At 34.5% G+C, this 17371-nt stretch overlaps 1 protein-coding gene across 50 annotated transcripts in view; it reads right to left on the bottom strand.

The window, feature by feature from the left end:
* Window positions 1–17371, bottom strand: part of CLASP2 (cytoplasmic linker associated protein 2) — a 222363-nt gene that overhangs the window by 140344 nt on the left and 64648 nt on the right. For 22 of the 50 annotated variants that reach the window (XM_050779318.1, XM_050779324.1, XM_050779335.1 and 19 more), the window contains 2 exons: window positions 13797–13943; window positions 1613–1692 (listed from right to left, as the gene is read on the bottom strand). In XM_050779318.1, the coding sequence (XP_050635275.1) occupies window positions 1613–1692; window positions 13797–13943 (227 nt within the window). Of the gene's footprint in view, window positions 1–1612; window positions 1696–13796; window positions 13944–14324; window positions 14613–17371 lie in introns of those variants that run through there. The other 28 variants (XM_050779319.1, XM_050779320.1, XM_050779327.1 and 25 more) reach the window with 10 other exon arrangements.

The raw sequence follows: 17371 nt of genomic DNA, 5'->3' as shown, positions 1-17371 counted from the left end.
GGGAACAATGGAAGGTGTGGAACATTTACAGGGTGGTGAGGGTGGCAGAGAGGCCCAGCTGGAAGAAAGCAATGAGTAATTGTAAAATAGCCTTTTCCCCTCCATATAGTTGAGTAGCCCTTGGCTGCCCATACCATGATGTTACCAGTCTGACAAGAACATACTGAACAATAAAAATATTCAAGTTCAACTAAGTTTTACTGATTGTTCCTACAACACTAATCTTCCCCTTATATGAAAGGCTGTAAAACACAAAAGGAGGAAGTGATATGTTTTCCCTATTATTTAAAAAATATCTTAAAATAAGAAAAAACATATGTCTCAATAAAGGGATAAAATACAGTCAAACCAGAAAACTTTTTGAAGCTTTCTTCTAACTTTTTAAGATCTTAAATACCTTAAGGACAATTTTCCTTTCAGAGAGCTAAAAAGGTAATACAGGCAATAGAAGGTAGTTCGCAAGTAAAGCGATGTGAGAATATTTTCAAATAGACATGCTAAAGAGTATTCACACCCATCATACTGGTAAAAATATTCCGAGTTACAACAACAAGTATTGGCAAGGATGTGATGAAATTAGAACTATCATACCTTTCTCACAGGAGTCTGAACTGGTACAACAACCCTACAGGGTAACATCTAAGTAAACTTAAAGATTATAACCATGCAATTGTACTCCTGTGTTTATACCCTAAAGAAACTCCTACCTACAAATAATCAAGGACATATGTACAAAAATATTCATTGCAGGCTGGTGTGGTGGCTCATGCCTGTAAGCCCAGCACTTTGGGAGGCCAAGGTGAGGAGTTGGAGACCAGCCTGACCAACATAGTGAAACCCTGTCTCTACTAAAAATACAAAATATTAGCTGGACGTGGTGGCGGGGCGCCTGTAATTTCAGCTACTCAGGAGGCTGAGGCAGGAGAATCGCTTTAACCCAGGAGGTGGGAGGTCGCAGTGAGTCAAGATTGTGCCACTGCACTCCAGTCTGGGCAACAGAGCAAGACTTCATCTCAAAAAAAAAAAAAAAAAAAAATTCATTGCAGCATGATATGGAATAGCCAAAAACCAGAAACAACCTATAAACGCACCGTGGTCTGTTCATACAATAGAATACCACCTATCAATCCAAATGAATGAACTAGAATCACAAATTTTACATTGGGAAAAAATATAAATAACACCACTGTAAAAAGTCAGGTTGTAGAATGTTACATACAATATAACATTTATGTGTAGTTTTAAGTCATGGAAATAATACTCTTATTTATGCATGTGTCCACTTTACTTCAATAACAGCTGTATGAATGACTTCCAAATTTCTATCATCAACTAATCTATACTCTGTGAGCTCAAAACTCATTAATTTAAGAATCTGAACACTGCAGTATAATGTGATTCAACAATATGATTCAATTCTATTTCAGCCTCACTGAAAAATCACTTGAAAATCTAATTGTACCAACAAATAATGGCTTGGTGGTAATAAGCCAAATATTTTATTTATATAGCTATTTAACAAAAAAAAAATTCTTAAAAAGGGACACAGACAAATAATTATACGAACAGGCACATAGGTAATATTCATGGGGAGTGCCACTGGTAGCCTTACCTGAACAGAAGGGACATCTGTAAAAGCTTTTATAAAATCATCTTCATCAACTGCTCCAGCACCTCCTTCCTTAGAAGCACCTGCTAATTAAAAGGAAATTAATTTCCTAAGATTCATTTTTAAGCATCTTAACATTAATGACAACATGAAAAATAAAACTCTTTTGATATCAACAAAAGTATAATTTTGAGGGATATTCCATTTTATAAGAAAGCATTTAAAAAATCTCCAACTTTCAAGGCCGGGCGCGGTGGCTCACGCCTGTAATCCCAGCACTTTGGGAGGCCGAGACGGGCGGATCACAAGGTCAGGAGATCGAGACCATCCTGGCTAACACGGCGAAACCCCGTCTCTACTAAAAACACAAAAAATTAGCCGGGCGAGGTGGCGGCGCCTGTGGTCCCAGCTACTCGGGAGGCTGAGGCAGGAGAATGGCGGGAACCCGGGAGGCGGAGCTTGCAGTGAGCTGAGATCCGGCCACTGCACTCCAGCCTGGGCGACAGAGCGAGACTCCGTCTCAAAAAAAAAAAAAAAAAAAAAAAAAAAATCTCCAACTTTCAGAAAGGTCAAGGTACTTTGTAATGCCGATTAAGTATAAGGTGCTAGCCTAGGCTGGTTGTAATATTCGAACTGTAAGAACACAGCCCTGAAACCCACCTCCCTATTCAATGCACTTGCAAACACACATAAACATAAGGATAAACGTTTTAAAAGTTGAACAGCAACTTAAAATGACACTAAATGTCAGTAATTGATAGAGTGGTGCAGAAAATCTGTGTATGCTACCATGGTCAGGAAAGCATTCATGAAAGAAGTGAGAGTTGAAATTAAACTTAATTACACAAACAAATCTTCCGTTATTGCACATTGACAATAAAAAAGTAAACTTAGTAGGCAGTAGTTATTGAAGAGCCAATAATTAAGCTATTCTTTCAGCTCTAAACCTACTCTCCTATATATACTCTGCTTTGAGATGCTGAACCTAGTATTCATTAAACCAATTTTTCTGTTGATTTTAATGGTTACCTCTCCTCTTAAACTCTGGCAACGGGGGTGTTGGAGAGAGACTGGAAGTTAAAGGAAGGGACCTGTTTCTTCCTGACTGCTTTCCATTCTTTGCAGTAGAATCCTAACAACTCTGGTAGACCACTCATTCCAGGAGCAGCACCTGACTCCAGTTTGCAGTTTTTCTAACACTCACTGAATCAGCTCACTGTGCCAACACATAGCACCAACTAGCTTCCACCCTCTCCTTAGAGGTCTGAGTCCCAGATCTGTGGAGTCCCTGAGTTCTCATTCCTGAATGCAGGCTCCTTTTACAATGTGACTTTGCAGCTCATCCTATCCAAAAACAAAGTCCCCAACCAATAAGTGGGGCAGAGTACCCTACAATTCCTGAGTTGAGACAAGAGAGGCGAAGGCAGTTCTGACTGATGATTCCCCAGTGTCAAGCAGGAATAAATCTTCTCTGGAAGAAAGTTGTTTCTGGTAGGTCCAAAGGACTCCCACCAACTAAGTTCAAGCAATGAGTTCACAATCAAAGATCAAATACACAAGAAGGCAAGAGTCAGAGGCAACAGATAATAGATTTGAGAACTGTCGATATTAGAATTGTCCAGTACAGATTACAGAACAGATGTGTATATGTTTAAAGAAATCAAGGATGGACTCAAAGATGACAATCAACAAGAGGCCATTAGGAATAAACAGATGAACTTGGGGGTAGGAGGATGAAACAACTTGAACTGAGTAATACAACAGTTGAAATTTTTTTAAAAATTAAACATATTTAAGAACAAATTAGAGAGCTGGAAGATACACCTGAATACATTACCCAAAATGTGGCAAAGAGAAAAAGGAAATGGAAAGACATAAAGAGATACAAAGGACAGCATGAGAATATCTAATTAACATACGTCTATTGGGGCGTCTGAAAGATATTTAACGAGATAACAGCTGTGAAATTTCCAGATTAATGAAACAAGAATCTTTATAAATTCAGGATGTGCAACATAACCCAAGCAGGATAAATAAAAAGAAATCCAAACCTAGAATTTGGCGGTGTAACTGCACAACTCCAAAGACAGAGACAGTAATCAGAGAAAGAAGAGATCACCTAGAAAGGAACAACAATTTGAACAACAGATTTCTCAAGTGCAATAGTGGAAGCCAGGGAGAATATACTAATAATATCTTGCAAGTTTTGAAAGAAGAAAATATTGGCAAAATATTATCTAAATTGTGTACCTAGCAAAAGTAATTTTTTGGACTACAAGTGGAAAAAATTAGATGCGCTGAAAATGAATATAACAAAACCGTCATTACTATTTAAAATGGTATGATGGTATCAGGGAGTGGCAAACTTTATCTATAAAGGGCCACACAGTAATATTTTAGGCTTCAAAAACTGAAGTGAGATAATGTATAAATTAACTTCAATTTAGCCATTCTACAACGGATATGTATTTCAAAACATGTGGTACACAATAAATACACATAATTTTAGTTGTCTATACATATACACACACATATATAGTAAAATCATTCAAAATTCAACTTTCTAAGGTAGCTGGAAATAAAATCAATATACAAAAATCAATTTCATTGCTAAGTACTAGCAACGAAGTTAGAAATTTTAAAGAGTGAAAAAATTTGGGAAAATAATAATTTTTAATGTAATATTAAAGTACCGAAATAAATGGAGAGCCGGGTGCCGTGGCTCACACCTGTAATCCCAGGACTTTGGGAGGCTGAGCCAGGCGGATTGCCTGAGCTCAGGAGTTTGGGACCAGCCTTGGCAATATGAAGAAACCATGTCTCTACTAAAAATAAAAAATAAAGAAAAAAACAGCCAGGAGTGGTGGTGTGTGCCTGTAATCTCAGGCACGAGAATCGCTTGAACCTGGGAGGCAGAGGTTGCAGTGAATGTGAGCTGAGATCGCGCCACTGCACTCCAGCCTGGGTGACAGAGCGAGACTCTGTCTCAAAAAAGAAAAAAAAATTACAAATGAAATAAATGGAGAGATATTCCAAGCTCATGAACAAGAAGGAATGGTATCATGAAGTGTCCAGTCTTCCCTAGGTATTGCAATAATAATCAAGCTTCCAAAAAGGTTTCTTGTGGAACTTGTCAAGCTGATTCTAAAATCTGTTTGGAAGAGCAATGGGCCAAACACTCCCGCAGAAGAAAAGAGGGGCTACTTGCGCTGCCAGACATCAAGACTTACAAAGTTTTAGTGCAGGGATAGATGAACGAACCAAATAAATAAAATGGAAAGTTCTAAAACAGACCTACAAATGTAAGAAATTTTGATATATGAAAAAGAAGTGACTCAGATCAAAGGGGAAGGTAGAAACTATTCAATAATAATGTCCCAAAATTCAACAAAATGCAGAGACAACGGATTATTCGTTTTTTTTTTTAAGTTTTTCCTTGTCCAGTATTAAAACTTACAGTAGACATTCTACTTCCCTTAGGAAAATGGTAGGCATCCAAACTCAAATCAAATATACAAACAAATATTCCAAAACCCACAGAGAGCAAATAAAATTACCCATATCCCTTGCTTTTAATACAAATGAGACAAATAACACTTCAAATTTCATTTCAAGTAAATGAGGAAAATATAAACATCCAAGACAAGCAATGTTACAGAGCCCTTATTGAAAAAAATCAGAGGAAACTATGTAGAAAAGAATCCTGGTAGTTGTATAACGTAGATACCAACTAAGGTTCTCTCTAGGACAAGAGGTAAATAGCAATTAGAAGCGGGAGGTATCCTTTTGAATCTTGGTGTATAAAGAAAAGGAAGAAACAAAAGATAAGGGCTCTATTCAAATAAGACGGTAATCACAGAATCAGAAGTAGAAAGCCCCCAACAAATCATGTAGTAAAGAAGGTGCATTTCACTATACCAACAGAAGAGGGCACTCTTAAACTTAAAAACTAAGCAAACCTTTTTTTCCTGGCCTCAAGGAATCCACTTGTTTCTTGAGGTCTATGAAAATCCAATATATCATCATAAACAAAATAAATAATCTGACATCTATACTGTTCTTCAATAAGAAAACAAAAGAACAGAAATATTTTCTGTTGATAAAAGTAACTCCCTAAAATTAAAAAAACACCTAAAAAGAAGGAAAAAACTATAACATAATTCTCCAACATAAATTCAATATAACTAAACAGCAATTACAGGTATAAAAGAAAGATGAATGAGAATATAAAAAATTCTGAATATATATAAAAGATATGAAAAGACAGCTGGCTAAAGTCAGGAAAAAATTTTTGTTTGTTTATTTGTTTTATTTATTGAGACGGAGTTTGGCTCTGCTGTCCAGGCTGGAGTGTAGTAGCGTGATCTCAGCTCACTACAACCTCCACCTCCTGGGTTCAAGCGATTCTTTTGCCTCAACCTCCAGAGTAGCTGGAACTACTATAGGCACATGCCACCACACCCGGCTAATTTTTGTATTTTTAGTGGAGACAAGGTTTCACCATATTGGCCAGGCTGGTATTGAACTACTGACCTCAAGTGATCCGCCCACTTCGGCCTCCCAAAGTGTTGGGATTACAGGCGTGAGCCACTATGCCTGGCCAAAAATTTTGTTTAAAGACAAAATCATCTGAGAAATAAACAGTAAATTACCAACTATCCAAGAGAGAATAAGTATATTCTGGTTTGAATTTTAAAAGCTATAAAAAATATTCTTAGGACAACTGAGAAAACTTAAATATGTAGATGAGCTGACTAAAAGGAAGTGAATATATAGGTTAGTAAATTTACAGAAAAAAAAAGAGCTAGAGAAATAAATAACATCACAAAGAAATGAGACAAATACAGAACACAGGACAATCTTAAAAAACAACTGGCCTAGACTCCAAAAAGTCAATGTCACAGAGATAAAAACTGATGAGGGAACTGTTTTACAGATAACATTATAGAATTCTCAGGTGTGGTGGCTTGCATCTGTAATCCCAGCACTTTGGGAGGCCAAGGCAGGCAGATCACTGGAGGTCAGGAATTCAAGACTAGCCAGGCAACATGCTGAAACCTCGTCTTTATTAAAAATACAATGGGCATGGTGGTGGGCACCTGTTGTCCCAGCTACTTGAAAGGCCGAGGCAGGAGAATCGCTTGACCTGGGGTGCGGAGGTCGCAGTGAGCCGAGATCACGCCTCTGCACTCCAGCCTTAGCAAGACAGCAAGACTCCATCTCAAAAAAAAAAAAAAAATCTGAACTTCACTAGAATATAAACTCCAAGAGGCCAAGGTCTTTTGTTCATTTACATTTCCCACAGACTTCAAAACTAGCAGCACACTAAAAGCCTTCAGTAAATATTTGCAAGCTGTTGGCCAGACAGATAGGTAGAGGAAAAAAATGCAAATTAAAGAATCATCATTTTTTACCCATCACAATGGCAATAATTAATGAGGCCGGTATATTCGATGCTGCAGAAGGTAAAATATTGTCTTTATTAAAATTAAAAACACATAAAGCCTTTGATTAAACAATTCCATTTAGAGGAATTTATTTTATAAAATAGAAACAGCAGAATTTCAAAACATGTAAGTACATGAAGATCTGAATTTTCTGCAATGACTTAAGGATGCAAACAACCTGCATGACATCGACAAGGAAAGAGTTTATTAAATCATGGTGCATCAATAATGTGGAATACTGTATCACTAATTAAAAGGATGCAATAGCTGTCATTCTTGATGCTGAAGGATGTTCTGTGAAAAAAAACAACTTGTGAAGTTTTTATTAGTATGTTTTACACGGGAAAAATAAAACCTAATATGAGTGCCTACATAAATGAACATGGATGTTGAAGAATACATATCAAACTTAACATTAGTTACACCTCAGGGTGATGGGATTAGAGAAGCAAGATGTTATTAAAGTTTTTTAAAACTCTCCATTGTTTGATTTAACAATGAGGATGACTTTCTTTTTAAAAATCAAATTATGTCTTTCAATTCTTTTTATTAGTAAGAAACACATAAACTGGTTTTTAAAGAGAGAAATGATCAGTTAGTGAAAAAAACAGTTTATATTCACATGTCCTTTATAGAAACAATGCTTCTTACCAAATCAACTATATTAGAATGTAAGTGATAAATGTAAGCTGAGCACGCAGTTATTATAATTTCTACTTCATATGGATCAACTATAATGATTCTAACTAATGGAAAATTCTTCATATGTGAGACCTATAATAGTAACATTTCACTCTTTTCTGAGGTAAACCTTCAATTTGTATTCCCATAAGAGATTTCACAATTTTCTAACACCCAAATTTCAGTCAAAAAGTACAGGCAAATAAAGTATGGGAGGACCAAAATGCTAACAATAATTAACACTAGTTGGCAGAATAATGGGCAGGTACTGTATCTTTTTGTAGTAAGTTTAAAACCATGAATTAAACATTCCAATATGGTCCTTTTTTTTTTTTTGAAGACAAGGTCTCGCTGTCCCACAGGTTGGAGCACAGTGGTGTGATTACAGTGCACTACAGTCTCAACCTCCTGGGTTCAAGTGATCCTCCCATCTCAGCCTCCTTAGTAGCTGGGACTATAGTTATGGGCCATGACGCCCAGATAATTTTTGTATTTTGTGTACAGACAGGGTTTCGCCATGGTGCCCAGGCTGGTTTCAAACTCCTGGGCTCAAGTGATCTGCCTACCTCCACCTCCCCAAGTGCTGTTATTACAGGCATGAGCCACCATGTCCAGCCCCGATATGGTCCTCTTTGTTGATTAACATGGAGCCTTGCACATAGTAAGCTCTATATACAAATGTAAATAGAAACAGTAACTTATCCACAGAAAGGCTAGGTCTTCAGTTGGCCTATTCAATTTCTCTTAAACATTTTGAATTCCTCAAAAAATAAATCTTGCACAATAAAATGTCTTTGTCACTTTAATTTTTGCACAGGAGGTAAAACAAAACTGGTGTCAAATAATATTACAGTAAAACACATATTCTTATACATAGTAAGAAATAACGCAACTTACTGTTTTATAGTTAAAATAATTTATATGTTATTTACTCAAAGCATACGTACTGTATAATCAAAGTTAAGACAGAAAGCATCAGGGATGGATAGGCAAGGATCTGGGTTTCACAGTAATTTCAGAGAGACCGGTGACTGGCCAATCCCTAAATTCCAGATTTCGATAATAGTGATCTGCTACACGGGATTAAAAATAATAAATATGTACCATATGCAGTATTACTTAGGAGATTACCCAGAAATGATACAAGAGGAAGCCCCTGACAGTGGGTCAAGCACTGGGTTCTCGTCTCATCTTGTCTCATTAGATGGTTACTAATAACCGTCTGATCTTGGGCACATCATTCAATGCTCTGAGGCTCAATCTCTCTTTCTGAATCTGGGTCAGATCATCTTTAACACCCCTTTAGGGTGAAAATCTTCTGAGTTTTAGTATCTTCTTCAGTAAGGGAAGAAGAGAGGAAGAAAACAAAACCAAAACACAGAAGTGTTATTTGGTTTCACAGAAAGCTCAAAAACAAAATAATTAAGGTCTACTAGTCAAAATTTGGGATTCCAGAATTTAAAAAATTCTTAAGATTTGTTTTATTACATATACTGATTCATGTGATCTTTATTGTTCAAAAGAAAACAATTTTGTTGTCTGCATGAAGGGAAAAATGGGAATAACTAGCATCATTTGTAGAAAATAGTATTTGGACATTCTTAAAATTTCAGGTTAGACATAAAGTAAAACAAATAGAAAATATCCTAAAGATTATTAGTAAGTACTACTATATGTTAAATTGCAGTAATCACCTAATTATAAGAACTGAAAGTTAAAATGATTTCAAAGTAGTCTTTTACATTAGATAGAAACAATTTAGAGAAAATACACTGTCCACTAGAGAGTGAGTGAGTGAGTGAGTGAGTGAGTGAGTGAGTGAGTGAGTGAGTGAGTGAGTACAAGAGAACTTTAAGAATTGAAGATTTGGTCAATGATGTGTCTCAATGATTACATACAAGCTTCAATAACAAATCACTAACCTCAAAATCTGGTACTAGTTATTTCTAAAATGATAATTATATCATCATCTAATTCAACCCTTATTTTTAAAGAAGAGTAGCAGCCAAAATGATTGATACAGGAATAGGGATATTGTAACCCAGAAAATAAACTTGAAGAAGGCAATTTCAACAAGAAAATACTGAAAAGCATTTCTATTTACAATGTAAAAATTAAAGGTCTGCTTATTCCAAATGCTCTATTTTGCTGGGAATCATACTAGTTGAGCTTTAAAACGACTGATTTATGGATGCCGAAAAGTAGTGATCATTTCTGTAGATTACAATCTCAGTGCTATAGAATCTAAAAGAAACCTTATTTACCAATAGAAATTAGTACGATGGCAGTATAACAAAGTGATTTTTGTGCTTTGTCCTCTTACTAGATAAATGACCCTGGGCAAGTTACTTCTCCAAATTGCAGTTTGCTCATCAGTAAAATCAGTTTGCTCAGAGATTTTCTTATATACATATATTCTTTCATTTAAATCTCAGAATCTTTCATTTTGAAATTTAAATGAAAGAATATATATAAGAACATTAAAGAATTGTATTAAAAATTGTTACCTAAAATACTGTAAAGACATAAATATTTTAAATAATCAGGTACTTTCAACAATTCTAGTAACCACTGAGCCAAAAGAAGAAAAATGTGTTTATCTAAATTCCTGTTATGAAGTTAGAAGTGTTATTCAGAAAACAGACTATTTGAGAATTTACTTTATCCTTATTCTAATTAGTAATGCACAAAGGTAACACTTTCAACACTTACATATATGGATTTTTATAGCAATGATATTTATATTGGTATGAACCTAGCCATAGCCTTTTTTTCAAGTTTCCTTGGCTTAAAGGCTACACAATTATTAATACAGTATGAGAAGAAAAGGTTGGCAAACGAAGGCCAAAGAACAAAGCAAATTAACGTACACTAAAGATTAAACACAAGACTTATGAGCTTTAATTAACTGGATAGGATACTTTGCTAAAAATAGCATACAGCCCTAATCTTGATAGATATCTCTGGAAGAAGTAAAATACATTCCAAAACTACAAAAGCAGATTAAGTCACGATTCCAAAGAAGCTCACTGTATTTTTTTTTATTTTGGTAATCTTACTTGAAAATGAGATTTGTCAAACCCAGTGGGCTGTGTCAAGCTTATGTCACTATTATACATTTCCACCTACTATATTCCTTTAATTAGAAGCTAATTACATTTATCTATTTATTATATACCTTGGAATAGCAAATAATACATTTAGACTGAATCACCACCATTGAATGTAAAATCACGGGAAAGAGAATGTATAGTCCAGAAAACAGAATAGTCATGAAGAGAAACAGAACAATCTTCAAGTATTTGAAAGCATGTTGACAAATAATTCATTTTCCCCGCATATGCTACAAGAAGGTAGATTTTAATGCAACATAAAAAATAATTTGTTTATTCAGAATTGAAATGGGCTTGTTTCTGGAAAATACTTTGCCAAACTGAAAGAATGCTAAAAATCCCTGCTCTTTCGATCCAGTGAATTTTAGAAATTTATTCCAAAGAAATCATTGCAGATGTGCTGAAAGATATATGTAAAAGAATGCTGACACGGTTTATAGAAGGAGAAAAGGTTTACGGCAACCTAGGTATTGTTTAGCCATGAATAATTTTCAATTAATAATTTAACAATGAGAAAATGCTTAGGGTAAAATATAAGTTAGAAAAAACTATATAATGAATAGTGCCAATTTTGTTCTTCTCCCAAGAAAATATTTGTATACGTAAAAATAATTGGAAAAGTAACTGGAAGAAAAATCATAATTCAGCAGTTGATTATGTCTATGTGTAGTGGCACGGCAGGTAATTTTTGTTCTAAATTTTAATTCAGAGCAGATGGTACTACTTTAGTCAAGTTGAATAATCATCTATCAGGAATTTTATTAAAAAACTATGTGACTCCCAAGGTCTTTTCCAACTCAAAAATTCTACAACTGTAAGAAAACTTTCCACAACCAATTTAAAAATCAACAAGTCTCTCTGCCAAGACCAGAAAAACTAAAGTTAAATTTTCAAAGAAGGACTGACAGCCAAGAATGGCATTTATTTCAGAAGTAATATCAATATCCTCTGGCCAGTAGCTCTTTTCTTAGATAGAAAAATGGGCAATGAACCTAAATGAGCTGTGATTTAAAAAAACAAAAAAAACAAAAAAAAAAAAACAAGAATATACCTGCAATTGCCAAAACGAAGAAGAAGGAGGAAGAAGAGGAAGAGAAAAATGAGAAAAGAACGAAGGCTTCTCCCTTATTTTTGGCAGAAAGGCTGCTGCCTAGATGGCTAATAAAATCTTTAAGTGATTAATTACTATAATCATGAAAGTTACTTAACCTTTTCATTTAACTGGTAGGAACAGAAACTACAAGAATGGGGGTGGGGGAGCTTAAGAAAGTTTATCCTTTTTACAAAAGAGTATCTGATTATATCAATATGATTAATATCAGAATTAAGTGGTTCATGATAGGTAAATTTCAATTTTCTTCTAAAAAGATACCAAACCAGGAAAAAAAAAATTATAAACCACTGATTCAATTCATAAAATGTTAAATATTATCACCACAAATCTCAAATATTCATCTATTTTGAGCTAAAAAGACAGTTTCATAAAATTATTATAGTATCATAGATTAGAATTCTGTAATTCAAAATTAAGAAAAATATTTTCCTTGTAATGACTGAAGAGAGCTATTTGTTATAAAAGGAAGAAACCAAAAAATGTCATAAACTTTTTACTAGCGGTAAATAGGAACGCAACATAATAACTATCTTCTAATAGGATATCATAACTAACATTTGGATGAGAATATAACCATAAAATTACAAGACAAAAAGAAAATAATTAAAAATCTAAAGTACAGATTACTTGAAACATCCAGAGAAATCAGTGAGACATTTTAATTTCAGCTATTTAGTTACATCTGCATATATATGTATACACACATATGTGTATGTATATATATCATAGCATCTTTATTGCGAATTATATGACACAGAAGATAGTTTAAATGAAATACTTATGATAGTTTTTCTATATTTAGAATCTCATATGATGGGAAAAAATTGGAGGTTGTATAGAAAGATCAAGGGAACACAACTCCTTATGGAACCTGGTCAAGATACATAGTTTATTTTTCTTTCCTTTTTGGTTTTTAATAAAAAGTACTATAGACAAAAAGAAAAAACAAAAATCCTCAAGACCATGATTTTCTCACCAGTTATTGTAAACAAGGAAAGATCTGTTTTCCCAAAATATCACAACTAAGACACAAATTTATTTTTAAATAGGAAAGGAAGGAAAAGAGAAAGAGATTACCGTCCTTTTAGAATTAAATACTTACCCTTATTTTCACAGATTCACTTTATCAGAAAGATTTGGCAGAAACTAACACCGGAAATATACTCATGGTTTTCTAATTAACACATGAAAGAATATCCACTAAAAAATTTAAAGATAAACAATATGCCAAAACCAGTTCTAATATGATCAATAAATATGCTATGTGTTGTAAAATTGCATGAAACCTGCTTTTTCTTATTTTCCTATTATGACTTAATACAGGAACCATTTTTGAGGCAATTTTACTTGACCACCACCCATCTCCTATTGTGACAAATGATTCAATACCCAGTATCTTCAACCATTTTTTAAATGCTGCAGTATTTAAGACTTACTACCTAGAGGAAGGTGTAAAAACATTACATAATTCAACATTTCTGTAACAGCTTATTGTACTTGAAAATTAGTAGCCAAATTCTGAAAAACCTGTTCTCTGCTTAAAAAATAAAAAAAACCCCAAAAAACTTCCATAAATCTTTTTCAAAATGGCATCTGAAAAATAAATACCCTCAAGAAGAGACTAATTCACATATGTTCTTAGAGGAAATAGCAGTATACAATATTTTATACATTTCAAAAGGGTATCATATTCTTCTGAGTGTTGCAACAGACTCCAGATCTGCAATCGTGCTGCAGTCATGAATAAACATATTCCTCTGAAGTTCTAAGTATGTGTGGCCATATCAAGGGCATGGAGCATGCATAACAGATTCGAAATGGATTTACATTACCTCCAACCTTAGGGCCACCTGCTGAACCAGGCTTCCTTGCACTGTTGACAGGATTTCCGGATGTTTTAGGTGCAGGAACCTTGAAGGCTGAAGCAGCTGATGACGGCCTATTTCCATCCACTGATTCTTCATCATCGAAGCTTTTATCTGCACAAAGCATTCGAAAAATGTATTTAAGAGAACTAAGCTTTGATCCATTTTCCCTAAAGCTAAAAAATAAAATAAAGCCATATATAAAATCATTACTTTGGTAAGATATATCATATATAATAAAGGTCCTTTGAATAAGCATTTATATATTGGCTAACACCATATAAAATAATCCTCTGTAATTCAAAATCAAAATGCATTATTTTCACACTTCTTACTTATACATATTAAGTCAAAACATAAAACAAAACATTAACTCTAAAGGTAGTAAAAGTATTTTTCATGTTTTTGCTACTCTGCATTTTCTGCCAGCTCCTCCCATAGTGTATCTTCTAGCATGCCCTGCCTTATTCCTTATACCCAGATGCTGCAACTTACAATCACAGATCCGTTTGCAAATCAGTCGCCTCATTCCTCTGAAAGCTCTTAATTTCCCTCACCCTAGGAGGCTCCCAATAGTTCACATGGCCAAATACAGTAAATTCGATACTAATCAAAGATTCTATCAAAAAAAGACAGAAACAACCACAGAACCACCACTGAGGTTTGTGCCGGCATTTTTCTTTCTCTTCCCTGCCCTAGGTGCTGCAACAGCCAATCAGCTACAAGGTGACATCATCTTATGGCAGCTACTGCCAGATGAAAGGTAAAAATTCTCCATGCATCTAAAAAATTCTCTATTAGCTATAATCTTTATTCTATATCAAAATTTCAAAGGCATTCAAAACTAAAGGTTTAGAAATCTATGTTTTTCTTATTTGACATGAAAATATATATAAATAGAAAATAAGGTTTTATGCAATATTCATTCTGCTGGGATGCTTATTGCATCAGTAAAGCATAGACTGCCACAGTGCTCATTACTGTGCATAATTAACTCTGTAATCTTAAAGTCTGCTCTTTATTTAAGCCATAGAAACCAAACAAAACAATTTGTTTTCATAAATGATTCTACAAGGCTCCTTTCGGAATATGAATGACCACACTAGTATCATCTACTTATATGCAAATGAAACACCTCCCAGCATCCTCTCTTTCTCTCTCTCTCTCTCACACACACACACACAGTGTATTCTACTCTCCTGAGAAGATGGTTTTCTCTAGGACCCTGCACAAATCAACCATGACAAACAACATGGGTGAGGCAGAGAAGCAGCTTTACCACACACTTCAGATGAATATGCCAGAATCTTTTCCTTTCAATGGACTTTCTTTACTTAAACAAATACCCAGTCACCTAGAATTAAATAATTCCTATGAGATACTATTAAATATTTTTAAAGAAAAATAACTATTTTTAATATATAACTATTTAATATAACTATTAAAATATATTTTAATGAAAATATGCCAAGAAAGTTTTAAGACTTTTATTTATTAAAAGAAAAAAGAATCAAATAGACACTCTAAAGCCACACACTCTATTTCAGAAAGTGTTTTTAAGTAATACAACTTGCAGGAAAAAATTATCTTCTACTCTTAAAAAATTGTTTTTTTAGCATAACACTATTAGGGAATCAGTTTGGATAAATTAATAAGCTTAAAACCTATGCAGTACATAGACTGCTTTGTTAAAAACACTAATACAAATCCAAATAAACTTTTTTGCTACTGTTATGTTAAAAAAATGCAGTTAAGAAAGACAGAGTAGACATACAAATCTACAGAAAGTTAAGCACTGAAACACAGAGTAGCCAGAAGTTCCCATGGAAACAGTATTCTGTTCCTACACACACACACAAGAATTGAAAAGAGTAAATATGTCCATACCATTAAAAAAAAAATTAACTCTTTTCTCAAACTACTGGGAAATTAATTTTTTAACTTTTTATCAAAATACAGCAAAGCATACAAATCATAAGTATATAGCTAATTAATTTTCACAAAATGATCATGCAGTATAACCAGTATCCAGATCCATAGATTATTACCAGCATCCTGTAAGTGCCCTCAAGACTCCTAAAAGTCTACATTTCCTACCAAAGCTAACTAGTCTTGAATTCCAACACTTGGTTTTGTTCATTTTTGAACATTATATAAAATGAATCATACAATATATATTCTGGTATCTAGCTTCTTTTTACTCAATGTTGGAAGATAATGTTTGGAAGATTCATTTTCATTGCTGATAGTTTTCTACTGTATGAAAGTACCACAATTTATTAATATCCATTCTACTACTGACAGACACGGGCTGTTCCAGTATGAGGTTATGGTAAAATGGTACTACTGAGAGGTAAGCAAACAAACTCAAGTCTAAAGATTTGAGCCTTACTGAGGAAGTAGTAAACATAATAATTTATTTTAGATTATAGTAAGTCAAAGATGCATAGTAATATCTACGGCACCAGTCCTCGAAATGTGGCCCCTATACCAGCAGCAAAATATCACCTGGCAATTTGTTAAAAATGCAAATTCTTGGTCCCCAACCCAACCTACTGAATCAGAAACTCTAGAGATGTAGCCTAGTAATCTGGGTGTCAACAAGCCCTTCTAGTCATTCTGATGCATGATTGAGTTTAAAAATCACTCCCTAGGGGAGGGGATGGCATTCTTTTTCTATAAAGGACCACACAGCAAATATTTTAGGCTCTGTAAACCATACACATATGGCCTTTCCATGCAACTACTCAATTATGACATTATAGCACCAAAGCAGTTATATACACACAATATGTAAACAAATGGGTGTGGTTGTGTTTCAAGAAAATTTTATATACAAAAACAGGAGGGCAGATGGATTTGATCTGCAAGTAACAGTTTGCCAATCTCTGCTCTAGGCTAACTACTAAAGAAGAGTAGGTAGGCTGGGCGCAGTGGCTCACACCTGTAATCCCAGCACTTTGAGAGGCTGAGGCAGGTGGATCGCGAGGTCAGGAGATCGAGACCATCCTGGCTAACATGGTGAAACCCCGTCTCTACTAAAAACGCAAAAAATTAGCCAGGCGTGGTGACGGGCACCTGTAGTCCCAGCTACTTGGGAGGCTGAGGCAGGAGAATGGCGTGAACCCGGGAGGCAGAGGTTGCAGTGAGCCTAGATCGCGCCACTGCATTCCAGCCTGGGCGACAGAGCGAGACTCCGTCTCAAAAAAAAAGAAAAGAAAAGAAAAGTATACACATAGAAGAAAAAGAAAATAAATTTAAAATATCTGATTAACTGAAGAGAGACAAAAAGAAAAATAAAACAAGTGGACATGATAGAAAATAAAATAGTAAATATAAAACCAAGTATATCAGTAATTCTCTTAAATATAAATGAACTAGTACAAGTGAAAAACCCAGACTGGATTTTTTTAAAACAGACTGCTTAAATGAGATATATTTTTACATACAAGGTCACAAAAAGGTTAGGGAAAGATAGACCAGGGAAAACACAAATCAAAAGAAAGCTGGTGTAGCTACACTAATTTCAAACAAAGCAGCTT

The sequence above is a fragment of the Macaca thibetana genome, chromosome 2 (genome assembly GCF_024542745.1).
Source record: "Macaca thibetana thibetana isolate TM-01 chromosome 2, ASM2454274v1, whole genome shotgun sequence".
In the NCBI taxonomy this organism is placed as follows: domain Eukaryota; kingdom Metazoa; phylum Chordata; class Mammalia; order Primates; family Cercopithecidae; genus Macaca; species Macaca thibetana.
Note: the sequence above shows the minus strand (reverse complement) of the source record. Positions and strands in the feature narration are given on the sequence as shown.